The 19,691-nt window shown below is 45.5% G+C and overlaps 1 protein-coding gene across 1 annotated transcript in view; it reads right to left on the bottom strand.

Annotated features, from left to right (window-relative positions):
• Nucleotides 1-1,862, bottom strand: part of PAPPA (pappalysin 1) — a 241,317-nt gene extending 239,455 nt beyond the window's left edge. The window contains exon 1 of the mRNA XM_081803476.1: nt 1,117-1,862. Coding sequence (XP_081659602.1) covers nt 1,117-1,537 — 421 coding nt within the window. The 5' untranslated portion in view covers nt 1,538-1,862. The remainder of the gene's footprint in view (nt 1-1,116) is intronic.
• Between the last annotated feature and the right edge of the window lie 17,829 nt (nt 1,863-19,691).

Below are 19,691 nucleotides of genomic sequence, written 5' to 3'. Positions count from 1 at the left end.
TCTGAGAAAGTCCACAGCAAGACAGAAAGAGGCAGAACTGCCAGAAGAACTCAGTTTTCCCTTCGAAGAAAGTGTGTGTGTAAGGGGGTGGGATCGCGAACCGCCTCCACACGTTTCCTAGCTGCAGTGAAGGGGGAACCCCTACTCTCGCTTTAAGACGTCCTAGGACATGGCAAGATTGTTTGTGCAGGAAGGGAATCTCCCAGTCTCAGTCAGAAGAGGCAAAACTTTCCTTCTCTCCTCCAGCACCGCCCCCCCTCCGCCCCCCAGTTGTATTAAAGGCATTGCCACAGATTCATTTAGAGGGGGGGAAATGGATGTTGGAGCATTTCTAAGGTTTGCAACCCTCGCAAAGTGTCCGGTTTCACTATGGGCTTTGCTGTGGAACAGGGAAAGGGAGGGTGAAGAGGGAGAACTCAAATTCATTACGGGCTCGTAAAAGTCCCAAATGAGGAAAGCGCCCCGTTTCGCAGCCCAGTCTGGAGAAGACTGGCTGGGTGTGCATTAGAAAGGTTTTGCCCAAGTCCTGAGTGACGGGCAGTGGGCTTTAAAAGCCAGGGTATGGGATGGCGGGATGTGTGTGTGCAGGGGAGAAGGGGGTGCATGCCACAGGCAGGCATCAAGCAGAAAGCAACTTTGGGGCACTTCGAGGACTTCTAAGTCCTTCTGATCACAACAACCCTGTTCTTGCAGGCTTTCAGGGTAATGGGCCCAAATGAAGGGGTGGGGGCTCACCTCCATTAAAAAGTCAAAGAAATCAATAATCCCCTGGCCTCTTTTCACATGCATCCCTATTGGGTCATCCTCCCCTCCATCCCAAACAGAGACGGTCTCTCTGACCATCTCGAACACGATGTACGGGCACAAGGCTCCCCAGGGATCAGCCCTCACTGACTGCGGGTCCGGCCCCCAGGAGCGCTCGCTGAGTTCCTCCCCAGGGACCAGGCAAAAAGCCTTCCTAGTGCGCCCATTCCGCAGATGGGGCAAAGTGAGGCTTGCAGCTCGCCCGGGTGCCTCGGTGCCTCCAGCCGGGCTTCTCCCGCCCAGACACACCAGCCAGCCCCCAACCGGCCCCGCCACCCAAGCCCGGGCACCCGCCGGGGCGCCCTCGCCTACCTGTGATCACCGCCGGAGACCTCTGGCCCCCCTCCGCTCGCAGCCACACTTGCAGCGTGAACGCGTCCCGGGGCAGCTCGAGGTCGGCCCGGAGGCGCAGCTGCTCGCCTCGCCCGTTGAAATAGAGCGCCCGGCTCGGCGGGCTCGGCTCCTCGGCGGCGCCTCTCGCCTCCCGCTGCTGCCGCCGCCGGGGGACGCGCACGGCTTCCCAGGCACCGCCCGGCGGCGGCGGCGGCGGCGGCGGCGGCGAGGCGCGGCGGCCGCGGGCCGCCCGGGTGGCGCAGGTGGCCGGGCCGGCAGCGGGGCGCGGGGGGCGGCCGGCCCGCGGGTCTCTCCGGGCCCGGCGGGGGCGCTCGGCCAGCCCGCAGCCCAGCGCGGCGCTCAGCAGCCCCAGGCGCAGCACCCAACTCCAGAGCCGCATGTCCGACGGTCCCCCCCACCCCCCCTTCGCCCCTGCACCGCCGCCCGGAGCTGCCAGCTTTGGGAGCCTCGGCGCCTCGACTTTCTTCGCTTCTTCACCCTTCTTGGGCGAGCCCCCCCTTCCACTTGCTTTTTTCTTTTCTTTCTCGCTTCCCTCCTCAAGGTGTGTGCTCCACTCCCCCCACCTTTGAAAAATACAGCCCAACTCCTCCTGGTTGGTAATTAATTTCTCTCCCCGCTCCTTTATCTGCCTTATTTTCCCCCTCTAACAGCTGGTTGCCTTCCTCCTTATTTTATTTCATTTTATTTTATATGATTTCTCGCTCTTCAAAAAAAAAAAAGCTCCTCTAAGACACTGATCCGCTGAATTCCCTCCCCCCCCAAAGATGCTCTAATTTATTTATTTTTTGCGTCCTTTATAACACAAGCCACAGCCCCCTTCTCCCCCCCCCAGTCCCCCCTCCCCTCCCTCCTTCTTCACAAAATGAAAGGAAAGAGGGGGGAAAAAGCCCTCAGAAGATGAGTAAACAAGCGTATGCTAATCTGCTCCCGAGCGCTCCACCTTCCCAATTGAATGAGTCCCTGTTAAAACTGCGGGGATCATGACTAATCAATCAGTTTGGAGAGGCCGAGCTACCCAGCCTTCCTCTACTTCGCCGTTTGCCTCCTTCGCTCCCGCTTCTCCACCCCCTCCTTTTTTTTTTTAGAAGACAATCTTAAAGTAACAATTTAATGAAATTCTGTACACACCCCCTTTCAGTCCTTCCAGCTCTCATTCCTGCTCAAAACACACATTCCTGTTTTTGTTTTGTTTTGCTTGCTTTTTCCCCCCTTCCTTCACCCCCCCTTATTATTATTATTATTATTTTTCCTCCTGGCGGGAGAAAAATCTCTCTCTTCGCTCAGGATCCCCTTTGCACTTTGCTGGTAAACCTCATCCTTCTCTATAGCACAGAAAGGGTCTTGAAACTTGATTCTCTAAATTTTTTGTAATGCTGTCCCTCTCCCTCTCTCATCTGTCTCTCTCCCTCCCTCTCTCTCCCTCTCCTTTTCTCCCTCTCTCCACTCCCTTTCTCTCCCTCTTCCTCTTTCCTTCCTCCTCTCCCCCTCCCTTTTGCCTTCCCTATCCTTTTCCGGGCTCAGAATTCCCTTAAAGTTATGCAGTGGTGAACATCCCCCCTCTTCCCTGAGCCCCCAAGTACTGCTGGCTTCAGCTAGTCCAAGTGTTGTCTCCAAAATCCTCACGGAATCATCAGGAACAACCAGGGGAAAGGCATTTTCCAAGGCATTTGCCTTTCCGAAGCTTACACTCAGCACAACTAGGTCTCTAAATACTCCTGAATACTCTTAAAAATATTCTATTGGCTGTTAGAAATTATTGTAGTTTTCTATTAAAAAATGAGAGAAAAATATTAATTTGCCTGCTCTTTTCAACCTAAGAAATTAAGGTTCTCTGACACTGTTCAAGTCACAGGTAAGGATCTGACCATTTGCTGCTTTGTGGATCTGTTTTGAACTGGGACATATATGTAATATATTTTTGTTCTTTTTTCCCCCCTCTTTATGGAACTCAAAAGCTCCCCCTTATGGCAAAACAGTTCTTTTTTTTTTTTTCCTTCCAAGTGTTTAATAAGTCAAAATGAGTTAGCAGGGGTGAATTACAAATTATTAATTACCAGTATGTTCAAATAATGTAGTGATAAAAATATTCTGTGTGAGGTTTGCGTGTGGATAGCATGCTAGGAGCCTGAGGTGAAATTTGCTCCATTAACCCGGGACTTTCCTCCCCATGCACTCCTGTCCTCAGGGCTGCCCCAGATCCTTCCGGAGAGCTGGGATAATTCCTGAACACTTCAGGGAGAGTGAACACCAGTGGAGAATATGTGTTGGTGAAAGTATGCAGATTTGTAGAATGAGCAAATGACTCAGACCTCCCCTCTATAAAAGCCGGAATGTGGTATGCGGGGATTATGGCACTATTCTGAAAACAGGAGATCCCAGATTCAGATCTTCTTGGTTTGGGAAGTACTTGCCATATGGTCTAAGGCCAAGAATGTCTGAACTCAGTTTCTCCAGTTATGAAATGAAAATGGCATTATATTAAATGTGTTTCTGGGCTGAAAGGAAACAATCTTTGGGGGTACAATGCCATAGATAGTGGAATTTGCCCAAGCAAATTGTTCACTTTCTGCAATTCCAAGTCATCTGTGAAAGTCATGAGGTTGGCATTTAATAAAAAAAGAAAAAAAAAAAAAAGATCTATGTTGAACTCCATAAATTACATCCTGCAAAATTCCCCTCTTTCCCCAACAGAGGTTGGAACATGACTACTAAATCACTTCAATTGTGGCAATTAGGCATTGGAAAACTGTATTTCTTCCAGGGGCTTCTAAGTCATTGTATACAATAGTTTTGAATATTCCTAGACCTTTGGGACTTTGTCAACTTTCCCACAAAGAGTCATAACACAAGAGTTACAGTTCTAAGTCCCCAGTCACCCAACACATGCCAATACTCTGCCCCGCATGAGCCACTTTGTTTCACTAGCCTTCCACTTCTTTACCTTTAAAATGGGAATATCTCACGAATTCATTTTGAGAACAAAATATGCTCTGGGGTGTAATACCTTGTAAACTATAAACATGCTACCTGAATACCATTTAACCCACTGCTGTTGTCAAGTGTCAAGTGCCCCTTAGGTTCTTAAGGACAAATGAAAATCCAGGAGGCCAAGTGTTCATTTCTCTCCTGTGGCAGACACGAAGACGAAGGGACAGATTCAAGTATCATAGCTCCTGCACTTCTTGATCTCAGTCCCTAAGTGCACTGGAGGAAGTGGTAAAGCCTTTCACCAGTCTTTTCATTGAGCACACATTTATTATTCTATCCCACCTGTCTCGGAAGTCCCTTTGACTTTTATACATGCATGTATGTATGTGTTTGCTTTTAACTGAGTGAATAGGACTGAATGAAGTGTAACCCTTGCTTTAGGACCCACCCTAATCACTGGTCGATGCATGCCATTCTTATTTATTTATATGAGATACATACCACCTGCTGCTATCCCTCTTTTATTCCATCCCTTGGTCTTTCAAGGGTTTGTCCCCTGTCCTTTCATCATTTACAGTCAAAGAGCAATCATCAGATGGTTAGGGGACTCAGGTTCTAATTCTGACCTGTGTGGACGTTTGACCTGTTTGCTCTTACGTAACATGAAAGAACAGGAGTTGAAGATACCTAAGATCGCTTCCAAATCTGAAGTATAATGGAGCCCCCAATTATTAAAGTATGCCAGTAATTTCCATTGGATCGTCCCATATTTAGTCAATTCCATCCCAACTCCCACCCAAGGAATTCCTTGTTTGGGGGGGGAGTTTTGTCCTAAATACTACTTTTTAGAACAAAAATAATTCTGTTCCTCCACTCTTCGGATACGCGTCTTCCTTATTCCTTTTATCTGGTAATAATTAAAAGCAAGATATTTTGCCAGGGAGGATGTAAGTGTCTATGGGAAGTTAGGAGAGTAACATCGAAGTGGCATCCTAAAGTTTGGTCGGGTTTGAATGAGTGAGAGTGGTTCATATACACATCAAAAAGTATACATCAGGGATGACTGGGTGGCTCAGTCGGTTAAGCGTCTGCCTTTGGCTCAGGTCATGATCAGGGTCCTGGGATCGAGTCCTGCATCGGGCTCCTTACTCAGTGGGTAGTCTGCTTCTCCCTCTTCTCCAGCTCCCCCTGCTTGTGCTCTCTCCTTCTCTCTCTGACAAATAAATAAATAAGATCTTTTTTTTTTAAAGTATACATCATTATGACCTGGGTTCCTATTTCAGCATGGCACTGAATTTCCCTGAGTCTCAGTGGCCTTATCACAGAGCTGTCTCGAGGACAATGGGCTGTATGACACATATTAGGTGCTCAATAAATGAGCACCCTCTCTTCCTTTCCAGGGCTCTGAATTTTATGACCCTCTGTGTCACCTCTCATCTCCAGCCGAGCCCCACCAACTTCTTACTCCAAGCCAGGATTACACTCATCTCAGAATTCCTAGGCACGTATTGTCTGTGTGGTAGAATCTGGAACTCCCTGAGATAGGATCTTGCATTGTTCCTAGTGTCCTGTTTATGTCTTTCTTTCAAGATTAGAACCCACCCAGGGCAAGGATCTTCAGGCGCTTTTTCTGTTACCACAGCCCTCCCCCACCAGTCTGAAGGGCTCCCTCCTCTGGGCTCTCACAGAACTTCCTCTGAATTTCGCTGGGCACATCCCCAAACCCAACCATCACACTTAATTACACATCTGCTGGTCTCCCCTTTCCCTGTGGGACAGAGACTCCGTTGCCTTCATATTTGTGTTTCCCCAAATGATGCTTAGCCCAGCGCTTTGCACAGAGCTTCTGCTTTAGAACCATTCAATTTAATTATTCCATATATATGGAGTATATCTGGAGTAAAAGAAATTCGATTCAAATCTTCTCTTTGCTTAAATGAACAATTCTAACAATAGTTTACCTCTATTGAATGCACAGTAGGTTCCAAGCAATATTTAAAGGCTTTTTATAGGAATGATTCTATTTAATGCTCATAACAAGCCTACGAAGGAGGTCTGATAATCATCCCATTTTACAGGAGAAAAAAAAAAAAAGCAAAACAAAAACCTGAATCACAGAGACTAAATAAATAGTGGAGAGCCCAGCCAATCTGGATCTAGCACTCTGTGTTCTAGCTCCAGGGGCTAGGAAGAATCACTTAACCTTTTGAATCTCATTTTTCATTTTTATAGATTTCATGGGGTTATCTGGTAAATTAAATGAGACGAAGGATATCATGTTGCACAGTGACTAGTACATATGTCAGTGGGTGCTGGATAAATATTAGCTTCTTTACTTCCTCCCCAACAGTAGTTGGATTATATTAATTTAGCACACAGACTAGAGTTGACAACTCAAGAAATGACGCCAAGAGGAATAACATGGTATGCACCTACTATGTGTTAGACGCCACGTTTTAACTTTTCTCTTCACAGGACTAAGAGGTAGGTTTTAACCCAGTCTATATCCACATTGCTCAGCAGTTTTCTATCATTCTGTCTTCTTAACTCATATTAGAAAAAATAACTTTCAGCCCTGACTTTTTTTTTTTTTTTTAAGCATCTCCAAGCTCTGTCTGAAAAAAAAAAAAAATTAAGTCTGTGGTGTAATCATTGACTGTTCTACAAAGCCATGGGGAACAGGGAGCCAGCGATCACACTGTTTCCTGAGGTAGGGTTGCAGAGGGCAAGGTTAGGGACCACTCTGGCTGGGCTCGAGGTGTTTTCCTTTGTATTTTTGGAAGCTTTTGTGTCTACAAGTGGGTGGCTCTGAAGTGAACTGGAGTCCTCTCTTACTCTTCCTGCGGGCTTATGACTGGAAACGGAAAGAGCAACTTCCATCATCCAACCTTGTCCTCGGCCTCGTGCCAAAGAGTTCCTTTTTGCCCAATTCAGGTGCCGAAGACATTTCTTTGCTTAGAATTTTAGTTGAAGATGAAGATCACTGCCTGAAACTGCGTTTTTTTTTAATATGTACCAAAACATGATTTTATAAATGTTTATTTTTATCCTTGTAATTCTAATAACTACAATTTGTCACGAGAGGCAGTATCTTGAGTGGTTACACATATTACGTATTATTTCATGCACAAAACCATCATCTGTAGTTTTTTTTTTGAAATCCCTATTTTGCATTGCTGGCTGTTTTTTGTTTTTTTGTTTTTTCTTTTTTTTTTTTTTCTGTAATGAGTCTCGGTAGGTTGGATTTTATGGCACATTTGAACCTAAGTCTATCTGACTCCAAAGTCCACGTTCTTAACTCCTTGGCTGGCCTGCCTCTAATCTACCTGTAAGCTTCCTATTGTTTTAAATGGGAATAAAATATCTCCGTAATCTTGTGGAAGAGGAAGTTTTGTGAGAAATCAGAAATGGGCAATGGTGGGCATTTTCCTCATTTCACCACGGTTTGCTTGACGGAAAATAAAGCATTTGATAACCCCTTCCGCTTACTTCCAGGACAAATGTATCTTGTGGCTTATTTGAGAAGAGGCCTGAGTCACACATGGCCAATGCTTTCAATTCTCTTTCTTCCAGAAATTGCAGAATCACTGTCCAATTGGCCACTTTTATATCAACTGAGATGGAAGGCGTGCAATTAATCATCCTTCGGTGAAGACCTTCCCTTGGGAAACTAATCCAGCGATGCTTTCTGACGAACTCCCTTCATACCAGTTAAGAGCAACAGGACTCGTTGAGCACTTGGCCTATGCTATGCATGCACCTGTGGGTACATAGTCTGACAACACCTTGATTGGGTTGGTCTTTGTCTGTTTTAAAAGCAAAAGAAACTCAAGTTCAGGAAGAGGGAGCAATTTACCCCAAATCACCTAGCTAGAAGATATATGTCCAGATTAGAACTCTAACTCATGTGCTTTTCTCCAATCTAGTGCAAATGTCACCTTCTCCATAACATTATTCTTTATTAAACATTAAAATAAATCGTTCCCCGAGGATTATTTAGCTTTCTTTCTTCTCCTATATTGTCGGATTTATGCCCTTGTCTTCTTTTCTGTGCCAGATCTTAAGCATCTTGAGGAGGAGATCTGAGTGTTCTGCCTTTTGAGATTCCCCCATGGAGTTAACCCTCTATGGTTTATGCTGAATGGGAGCTCCATGAACATTTGGTGAACTCCTTGAGACCTCTGTAGCTCCTAGGTATGTGTGACATTCAGAATAATGCTCAGCTTCTTTCATTTCACTTTAACTTGCGTTCTTCGGATTCTTAAAACCCAGTTGAAAAAAGTTCTGGCTCTTGCAGGAAACCTTACTCATGCTCTCTGCCAATCAGAATTAATCTCCTCTGCTGCAACTCTCTCATGCCTCCTCTTCAAGCCATTCAGCCAACACTACCACGCATAGCTTTGACTTACCATGTCACATGGACATAACCCTATGTAGACAGCAAATGGGGATGATGTCAGTATGTGCCCTACCAGCCTGTCGTCATATATATATATATATTTTTTTAAGTAGAAAGTGCGTTACAGCCTGCTAAATCTAGCACTCTCCCTTTGCCGATGAAAACTCACAGAAGGAAAGGGATTCTTCCAAAGTCACATGTCCAAGCCATTCTTTCTACGGTAATGCTACATCTCTTGTTGCACGTGCTGATACTTCATTTGTTCATTCAACAATTATTTATCAATTATCAGTTATGTGCCTGGTATTGTGTTAAGGTCTATGTCGATGTCTCACATGATTTTTCACTCTCAAATTATCTTTGTCACTGATAGTTGATATTTATTGCTTGCTTTTATGTGGTGAGTGCTTATACATTATATCATTTAATCTTTATAACGACTCTAAGAGGCAAGTAATGTGATTACCTCCATTTTACAGAGGAGAAAAAGAGTTTTAGAACACTGCATGAATTCATAACAACCAAAAACCAGGTATGATGGCCTCCAGAGCCCATGTTCCCTTTTTTTTTTTTTTTTTTTTGAGAGAGAAAGAGTGCAAGTGGGGAGTGGCAGAGGGAGAAAGAGAGAGAGAGAATCTGCAGCAGGCTCCATGCTCAGTGTGGAGCCTGACGTGGGGCTGGTCTCACAGCCCTGAGATCATGACCTGAGCCGAAATCAAGAGTTGGACGCTTACCCGACTAAGCCACCCAGGTGCCCCCAGAGCCCACATTCTTAGCCTTAACTACAGCAATGAGAAATTTGGAAGTTCCTTCCAGACACTGGAAATGTACTGTTCAGTGTCCCATGCCTGTCCTTAAACTCACGGATGTAGAGAACCAGCGGTGGCCCGCCCTCTACTGAGAAGTCAATGGGCACCTCTGGTAAAATGAACGTTGAGAGAGAATGCCACTCAGTTCTGGGAGAAGACAGACATGGACTGACTTGGGCCACTTGCGAAAGCACTAATTTTAAACAGCGAATTAATTAAGAAGAAGAACAGCACCACCAACAATGGCCTTAGATAATGGTGTCAACAGATGTGGAGAGCTGGGTGCTCCTATGGAGAAAGGGGCTGTGTCAGTTAGAGAAACAACCAGTTTCCACTTGGCTGTGTTCCTGTGGTATTCAGTAAGGACCAGGAGATAGACTGGACAGGTGAGGAGCTCTTGGAGGGGCCAAGATCCAGGCTCTGTTCTCACTTAGGCCACTCAACTCCTGTGCTGACTTGGACAAGTGCTCACCCTTTCTCCCTTTGAGACCTGTCAAAACTTGGGAAGTAGAGAACCACCCAGCCCTGGGTCTCACAGCCAAGGGATACACCCTGGCGCCACTGGGCTCGAGGACAACTGTCCATTCTATCTTCTAGGGCCAACGTTCTTTCTGATTGCCTGGTATCTGTGACCTATCAGTTGTTAAATGATTCTGAACATCACCCCAGGTGGATAATTCACATCTGAGCTCAGAGGGCTGATCGTCATCATCCTGATCCCAGTGGGAATCCTGCTAAGAGCTGATGGGATGATGTGCCCCCTGGCAGTCCCTCCCACTCAGTTCTTCCTGGAATCTCATCAGGACTCCGGATTCACTCCACATTACTGTTTGCCACAGGTCAGAGTGGTGGGTCAGCGCTTGAGCTCAGATGGGTTCTAGGTTTAGGAATGGTTCTCTGGACAGTAGCCTGACCTGGCGAGCCAGCTTTCAAGCCACCAAACGGTCTCCATGCCTTTCCGAAACTGTCCGTACTACTCCAGCACATCTGGTCTCAAAGGAAATATTAACTTATCTTCGTGTCCCTCATCATTACATTCACCATTCAGGTACACGAGGACTGTCAGCCAAGAAAGATAAGCAGGGGAACCATTGGGTGATTGTTACCGGCCCAAGTCACACAGTGTCTCAGGAGAAGCCAGTGAACAAACCCTTTGGAGAGAGAAGCAAGGTTGAGGAGAAAGGAACGTTCTTGATGAGCCCACACTGGCTGGGCTGTTATCTTCACTGCAGGATCAGGTGCAGGAGACTTAACTTGTCTGTGCTTCAGTTCCCTCACCAGGAAAAGGAGGCCAGTGATTGTCAGATCTACCCTGTAGGTTTTCTTTGCGGCTTAAATGAGACAATATGTATTGAGCATAAAGGGCTAGTGTGGTGAAGAGCGAACGCTCAAGTGGTGCAAGCTATTCTCAGTTCAGTCGTCTTTCTACTGAGCTTTCCCCACTCCTTCACAGCATCACCAGATAAAACTGAACGTAGAATTCTTTTACAGATTTAAGAATACTTACCAGTTGCCCATTGAGTACCAGGTACTAGCTAAGTGCCAAAGATTCAACTCTGACCCATGTGTTTATGAGCTCGCCTGTCTCATAATAATACCTGTGAACACACATGGAGAATCACAGGTGGGGTGAGTGCTGTTCACACAGTTGCTGCATTAACCTGTTCAAATCCTCACAACGAAGTCCTGAGTTGGGTACCAGGACTGCCAATGCTTAACAGAGGAAGACATTGAGACCCAGAACGAATAAATGATTTAGCCACATTGTTAAAATATGATAGCACCACAATTCAAACTCGGGCAGTCTGGATTCTGAACGTAGTCTTCAACCACTCAGGTGCATAGCTCATTGGAAAGGCGAAACATTACATAACTAGAAAACAAAACAAAACAAATGTGATAGAAACAGGTTGGGATGGTGCACACTGAGTGACCTCTGGGGGAAGAGATCAAGAGAGCCCCGGGCAAACAAACAGGAATGAGTCAAGGGGACTTTTGCTTTGTCTGTATTGTTTGGCTTCTACTTTTACAATGGAGCCATATTTGGGTAGAAATTTTAGATATGAAAAAGTGGAGGACGATACTGAGTTAGCAACACAGGCTTTTTCTATACCCAGTCCCCTTCAGAGTTTGCAAAAAGGTTTTCCCTTGCATGGTCTCATTTGAGACTTGGGACCTCCCTGCAAAGAGGGTGACAGGATGGGGGTCTTTTACTAGCCCCATGTGAGAGAGGAGGAAACTCAGGGGGCCCAGGGGCTGTCCTGGGATAAACCAGCTAAGAGGTGGTGAGCCCAGGTTTCTCATGTGCACCTTGATCCGTGAGCTACTCCATCTTGGCTAATGAAGGTCCCTATCATTGCTGAACAATAAAACACAATAGCAACGATGAGGATATAACTGAAATTTCTAAGGTGCTAAGACAATGCACTCTACTAAGCTTTAACTCATCAAATCTTCCCGACATCCATTTGAAGTCAGCACTATTCTTAGTCCCACTTTCCAGATGGGGAGCCTGAGGCTCTCCAGGAGAGGTCAAGCAACTCATTGGAGGTTGTGTGAGGGCTTCAGCCAAAGCCAACAGGCCACAGAGACTCTGCTCCAAAGCCAATCACAGGCTACTGTCCAGAGTAGAAGACAGACCCCACTACCTCAGTGTCAAGGCCGATTCCTGGGAAAAATGTCCTTGAACAGCAGTACAAGTGGTCCCACCATTATCCACCTGACAATCACTCTATCCATCTGTACCTCAGTTTCACCTTCTGAGAAATGGAAGCAACAAAGCCCCCTTCGCTTCACAGAGCATGCTTCAAAAGATGATGTGACCAATACACTCAAAGTGCCTGCACAAGGGAGTGCCCCTGCAGAAGCAGCTCCCCGGCTTTGTGGTCTTATGTAAATGCCCTCTCTGGCCAAGTACGATGTAAGGATGTGGAGAAGGTCTTGGAAGCAAGCATGGGTGCAATTCCTGGCTCTGTCACTTATAAGATGCATGCCCCTGGGCAAATTACCTCACCTCTCTCTCTCCTGGTCTCCGTTTCCTCATCTGTAAATAGGCTTAAAATCACCTACTTCACAGTGTTTTTGTGAAGCACGGATGAGATAGTTCACCAAAAGCCCTGGCACAGCGCCTGGTCCCGAGTACGTGCATAGAGACGTGGCTGTCTGCGTTAGGTGTCTGTGTCTCATGCCACACCCAGCCTATTGCCAATGCTTGGAACCCATGGAATGATAGAGTTACACAACTTTTAAGGGAGCAATTCCAACCACAGATATTTGTTCCAAGGGATCCCATTCTATCCAAATGGACTCATTCATCCTCAGTCTATATTTCATGAGTGAAAAAGAGAAAGGACATTCTCTATTTTCATTGGAACTTTCTCTCTCTCTTAAATTTCAGACTCTTGAGGGACTAGGGAACATAACCTTGGAAGTTAGGATCTGACGCAAATAAACGGATAAATTTTGCATTTCTAGCTGTCATTTTCTCTGTGCCATATCACACATGTGTCTGCCACGCCAGGCAAGCAGTAAAGAAATCGAGACACCGCCTTGATACGTCCACTACCATAGCTCCCAAACTCCCTACCCAGGCAACATACATGCCCAGGTTATAAATACAGGTCTGTCCTTTTCCCCCCTGTTCTCAGGGAGGCTCAATATTAGTTCAATAATGGCAAAAGAACCTTTGCATTCGGTGCTGACATTCAGATCTGAAGAATGAAATGCTGCTTCCCCTCTATCATAACTCCTGTGCATAACACTAGTTCAGCTGAGTCTTTTTGGAGGGATATGGTAATGAAACACTTTATACAGCCTAAAATTTTTTTAGGACAACTAATAAGCCCAACAGGCTATCAACCTTAGTAACAGCACTGTGAGGAATCCCATGACTTCTGAAAATGATGTGATTCCAGTCCAAGGTGTTGTACACCCCTACCATGCAGAAGAAAGGTTGCCATGCAGACTAACATGTCATTTTAAAAGTACTCATTAGTATTCCTTGCTTGTCCTTGAAGGGTGACTGTTAATGCCCTTTGCATTTTTCTCAAGGAATGGTCATGTTCTCGGGAAAGTTATGCATGGTACTGCCACTCCTGCCTTACCCAGATAAATTTTTGAGGTAATTATGTCCTTTTGTTGTTGTGATTTTTCTGGATTAATAAGCTCCAAACAACACCTTTTTTCCTGGGGGAAAGAAGTCTGACAGCTCCAGATGGCGACCCATCGAAGACTGAATATACTCCTTGAATCTTCCTTCTTCGTGGTAGGGTCCCTGGTGGGACAGACCACCACTGGCTCATAGCCTCCACCGAGGAGGATGGGAGCACTGGCTACTGCCCACATGCCCACCATCTGCACCTTGATGGGGAGGTGAGATTTTGTTAGAGGTCAGCAGCTCATCCTCAGTCTGGGCTCTTGTCCCACAGAAACATGAATGGGACTATCTCCTGCTTGAAGAAGTGTTTTGTTCATGATATGGCTTCTGATAGTCATGCTTTCCATGTCCCCAGGTGGCACAGGAAAATGAAAAATCTCACCTCACTTGATTATTCTTCAGATCTCCATGATGACACTAATTATACGTCTAATTAGCAGGCTCCTGTCCGGAGATTGTGAGCTACTTGAAGAACGAGGGTAAATCTTGAAAGTTGGTTGATTTTTATCTCTGGCTCCATGCTCAGTGCCTGGAACTACTTAAAGAATGAAAGAGCCTAAGAATGAGTATATAAATTTTCTGATTTTTTTTTTCTTAACACCATGTGGTCATCTGGGCCGTTTCAAATACTGTGTGAAAAAAATAAAAAATAAAAAAATAAAAATACAGTGTGCCAGGTGACTGGGATGCAGTCTTGGCCCTCAAAGACATTGCAGTTTAGAGAGGAAGACAATTTTGTAAAGAAATGAGTACAATACAGCATTATAACTGCTCTGATAGAAGTGCGCATGGAGTACTGTGGGGCCTCAAGGGACAAGTGATTAATCCTAATTTAGATGAGGGGTAAAGAGGGCAAAGTTAGAGAAAGTTTCAAAGAAAAAGAAAACATAATTTTAATCATATAGAGACAGGATTGACATTTCCAAGCAGAGGAAACAGCATGTGCAAAGGTCCTGTGGAAGGTCTGAGATAGCCAGTTTGAAAGGTGCAGGTGGTTTAGCTGACCAATGGTACATGCACATTGATCCAAAAGCTAGAGAGGTGCCCCTATGAGACATTCAGCAAACTTGGACCTGATCTTGAAGCCAGTGGGAAACAATAAATGGTTTTATATGAGACTGGTATTTTGAAATTTGCATTTTTAAAAGATCAGTCTGGCTGTTGGTTGAGGAAGGGACCATGGTGGTTGCTAGAGGCCAGAGGATTAATGTGAGGGATGGTGAGACCTGAACAAAGCTAATGCCTGGTGAATGATTCAAATATGTCTAGGAAGTAAGATCAGTGGGAGTTGGTGATAGGAGAAGGATGAGACAGAGCAGGAGTTGCAAAATTTTAGAAGAAGGAACTATACAGTAAGGGGCACTGGAGAAGGAAGAGGAACTCACCCCTCTTTCTTGCTAGTGGCCTAGGTTATATATTGTTAATAAGGAAACCAAAGCCAGGACAGGATCAGGCATGGCCCTCTCCATCCCACTGGCAGGGGTGGATTACTCTTCAGTGCCCGATGGCTGACGGCTTCCTGACTCCAACACACTCTCTATGTTCTAGAGCAAGAATCAAATTCACCAGTCTTAAATGCTGTAAATAAGAGATCTTCTGGCATTTCCCAGTGCAGGACTCTCTCTCTAAACGCTCCTTATCCAGGGAGCCATCTGGCCTCCTTAAACGCTTCCAATGGCCAAGAGCTCAATCACTTAAAAGACTGCCCTGTGTGAATTTGGGCACAGTGAAAGGTGGACATTAACACCCATAAATCAATTTCCACTCTCTGAAATGCAATCGCCTATGTTAAATTCTTCCTGGTTCACTACCATCATGTTGAGTAGTTGATCAAGATCACCTCACCAGGAGGTGGTAGAAGCAGGTCTGAAACCCCCAAAAGGTGCCCTGCTCTTCTGCTCCCACTAGCCCATGTGTGCCACTGTACTTAAATACCACATTATCAGGACTTTCTGATTTTGTGTCATTTCCCCTGCATTTGACTACAATCTTATGAGCCATAACTCTGCTTTATGACTGTTCACTGCATGCCTTGCTCAGGGGCCGACCCAGAACACCTAGTTGTTTGTTAAATGTTTGTTGAAAAACAACAATGACAACAGAACATCTCCTGATTCAGTCCCTCTTGTTGAAAGGATGTCTGAAATCATCTAAACCATCTCCCCTGAAACTTTTGATCATGGCTGCCCTCTCTCAACCCACAGAGAAGAAATAGGTGTCTTCCACCTGAGAATCTTCAATCATGCCATGTTGATCCAACATTCATTGCCCACCGTTTTTACACATGGCTTCCAATTCTCTCTCCCGGCCGTAAACTTTCCTTTTCCCTCTGCTTGTTCTGCTTTCCAAAATGCTACTAATTAATAGTGGGTGCGACAAATAGATCCCCCACCACAACCAGCTGGTCCCTGATTAAAAAAGCCTTGCCCATGTATACAAGCTCTTGATGATTTCAAGAGACCAGAGGAAAATTGTCACGGCATCGGGGATTCAGTGCCTGACCTTCAGACAGTGCCTAAGTAGTGCCAAACCATGTGGATGAAAAGAAAATCAAGATGAGTCAGTTGCCCAGATGTTCTGTTGTCAGGTCACCAAGGATCTGGATGATTTGAGGCCTGGATGCCAGAGTTTGTGTGTGGCCATGTGTAGCCACGGCTTCAAAGTGCACACACGCCTAATGAAGCAGGGACCGATTCCAGAACTGATGGGAGGTGAAACAGAGGGAGAGAGAGAGAGAAAGATCTGGGCAGAGGGAGGGGGTCACAGTGGAGGGGAATTAGACTCTCAGGAGATCAGGGGTGGGGAACAATGCTAAGTTTATCAGAGAGGTTGTACTGGGGATCTCATATAGTCTTCATCACCATTCCTAGAAGGAGGGGCACAGCATCAAACATTTTCTGAGCACCAGTTGTTCATGCTAGGTATGCTGGGAGCAAGCGATGAAGAAGACAGTCATGGTATGTGCCCACGTGTCACTTAGTGTCTAGTGGAGGCAAGGACATTAGAGTACATTATGATATGTGCTTTAATAGGGCAGTACAGGGCATTGAGGAGTCTCAGTGTGTGTGTGTGTGTGTGTGTGTGTGTGTGTGTGTGTGTGTATGTATTTATATCAGGGGGAATCCCAGAAGTCTTCCTGGAGGAAGTGAAATCTAGGACTTTAAAGATCGCTGAATCCCACCTCCCTAATAGTTATATTAGTGAGCATATTAAATGCTCACCAGGTGCCAGGCATTTGTTCTATGTGCTTTTTGAGATTTTACAATTTAGTTCCCATAACAACCCTATAAGTAGGTACCATTATGATTCCCACTTTATAAGGTGAAGAGCGAAGCACAGAGAACTGAAGTAGCTCCCTGAAGAACACACAACTAGTAAGCAGCAGAGTTAGGAATCACACACCAAGAGTTTGGCTCCAAAGTCTGTGATTCCAAAATGCTGTCAACCATGATAACATTTTGAATGCCATTTGGAGACTGAGTTCCCCCAACACCAACCCCAACAAACAGGCTTTCAGTTTCTCCAATGTAGATAATGACAGGAAGGCTGGAAATAAACTGGGGAGGAATGCCCCTTCCTAATACTCAAAGCTGGAATTCATTAAAATGCCATCCATTGGGGTAGTTGAATGATACCTTTCCTCTTCCTCTGACAACTGTGTAGTTGGGGTTGCATGCTCCAGGGAATGCTGTCCTCCTTGTTATCCATCAATCCACGACGCTCCTTTGGAACTCCCTTCCTCAGGTTTGTGACCACCAGGCGGGCTTAGGGTCCCACTGTTGCATTCTCACAAATTCTTTCAAGTTCCACTTTCAGCTCTTATGACATCATTTTACAACTGCCTGAACACTTGAATTTCTTTCTCTTTAAAGAGAGATGTCCACCAGGTGGAAACCATTCCTGCTTTTTCCTCACAGAGTCCCCCAGGCTTAGTATGGGGTCAGCAGACTGTTCAGCAAAAATGTGTTGGGTTGATGAAGTTTTGAGAAAGCGATCACATTTTCTATCACAGCGACTGTTTTGCTGTTCCATTCTAAATGTGACTCGCTGTCTCTTTCTTCTTTTCACGCTCTTCTCAAATAGGGTGAAGGGATCATCAGGGCAATACAGCTGGAGGTGTGGAAAGATCTGGCTCCGCCTCAGATCTGGGTTCTCACTGCAGTTCTGCCAGAAGGATTTGGTGCAATGTTGGATCATTCATTTCTATTTCTTGGACCTTTACAAAACAATAGGTTTGGGCAAAGTCTGAAATTGCAAAATGGTAGCCCATGGGCTGTGCCAACATGCTATGCTTGGCCTACACAGTATTTTTTAAAACACTAACATTCGGTGCCAAGATTAATATTTTTTAAAGTTTAATTGCTAATACATTAAAATCTGGATGTATGAGAGCCTTCTTTGATCACAGAGGGCATTAATCTTGGGACATCAGAAGTAACTTCCCCTTTAGATGGAGCCTGGTCTCCTTGGTTCACTATCCTGACTGGTGTCACTCATTCACTTTCCCTTCCTGGCCTGGGTGGACATTTAAATTCATCACCTCCGGACCAAATGATCTCAAAGAGACTTTTCACATTTAAAATCCCTGGATGCCAGTCCCTAGTTATGTGACATAATGGGGAGCAAATATCATCTATTGACTCTTTTTTCTTCAAAAGGATAAATCCTTGGGGTGCCTGGTTGGCTCAGTGGGTTGAGCATCTGACTCTTGATTTCAGCTCAGGTCATGATCTCAGGGTCATGAGGCCAAGCCCCGTGTTGGGCTCCGCACTAGGCATGGAGCCCGCTTAAGATTCTCCCTCTCCTTCTGTCCTTTCCCTCCCTCTCTCTATCTAAAATGCTTTTCAAATGTAAATTTTAAAGAATCATCCTGTGAAGATACCCTTTAAAGAAATCTTCAAGGGGGAGTTGGAATCATGTGGCAAAATTAAATGATTATTTTTTCTGACTTGCAAGGCCCTGGCTATTCCCCACTCCATGTGATCCCCTTACCAGATAACTGAGAGTAGCAGGTAGCAGCAAAACTCGGAATGCAAGCCCACTGAGGTGAATAAGGAAAGGACAAGCTCTGACAGACCTGAAAGCATCATTTGGTACCACCTAGTCAGGGTTCTAGCAATGATTCTTCCCCCAAAGTATGGTCCGAAACCCACAAGACAAGATCGACTTGAAATGAGAAATCAGAGGAAGCCTCAAAAGCAATTTGGGCATCAGAAGTAAAAGCTAGTAATGAGATCTAAGATGTGCAGTCAGCACAACACCCAGCACGCTGTAAGCATTTAACAAGATGGTGACATGCACGAGGAAAAATGCACGGTGTCATCTTTTGCAGGAGAGATGCAGAAATGCATGTTAAGGGGAGACCCATATATGCTGTAGAACTGGACCACCTCTTGATAGCATGTTCAACGGAGGGGAAGTAACATTTGGGGGCACCTACACCATATCTACACTTTATATTTTGTCATCCTGTTTACTATGCATCATAACTCTGTAGAGTGATGTGTTCATTTTTTAAGTAAAGCTCCTGTGGTGCAGAGTGGTGAAGAGAAGTGCCCAAGATCACAGAGTAGGACTTGACCCCAGGCCACCCAGCTCTAGTTCACTGCTTTTTCTGTGGCACTTGGACTGCTCTACCTACCTCTCATTCTTCATTATGTCTGTTTCTGACCACACCTCCCATTTTCTCAGGGGGTTCATCTTCAGGCACTAAACTTCTGGAGTCCTACTCTGCAGCAAACATCCTCTCTGGTTTCTGACTAAGAGTTGTCAACCTGGATCTCTGGGCTGGCTCAGCTCACAAGTGTTCCCTCCCCCTCTCTTTGAAAATGCCTGAGCTCCTGGTCACATGCCAAATATGAGAGAGAAGGCGAGAGACCAAGAGACTTCTGGCAGGCTGTCCCACTACCTGAGGCTCTAATAGTGTGATCATACACCATAAGAGAGATGCAATTTCCCTGATTCAGCAGAACAAAATGGACAAGAGTTGGCCCGAGTGTGTCTCCTGGTACAAATAAAGACGTGGGATGTATGGAATGATCTCATAAACCCTCTTGTCATTTTGGGTTTGATGAGCAGTAGAACCTGTCTCCATTTTATATGGGCCAGAAGAGGATGAGTCTATCCCATTTAAGGGAAGGCATGCATCTAAGAAGGAATCCCGAGGAAGATGGAATGAAGGCAGCAACTGCAGAATCAATGACAAGATGGATGGTGTAGAACACTACCTCAGGACCTGTCT

Source organism: Leptonychotes weddellii, chromosome 14 (genome assembly GCF_054177405.1).
Source record: "Leptonychotes weddellii isolate Sample4059 chromosome 14, ASM5417740v2, whole genome shotgun sequence".
NCBI lineage: Eukaryota > Metazoa > Chordata > Mammalia > Carnivora > Phocidae > Leptonychotes > Leptonychotes weddellii.
This window is presented reverse-complemented; position numbering and strand designations above follow the sequence as displayed.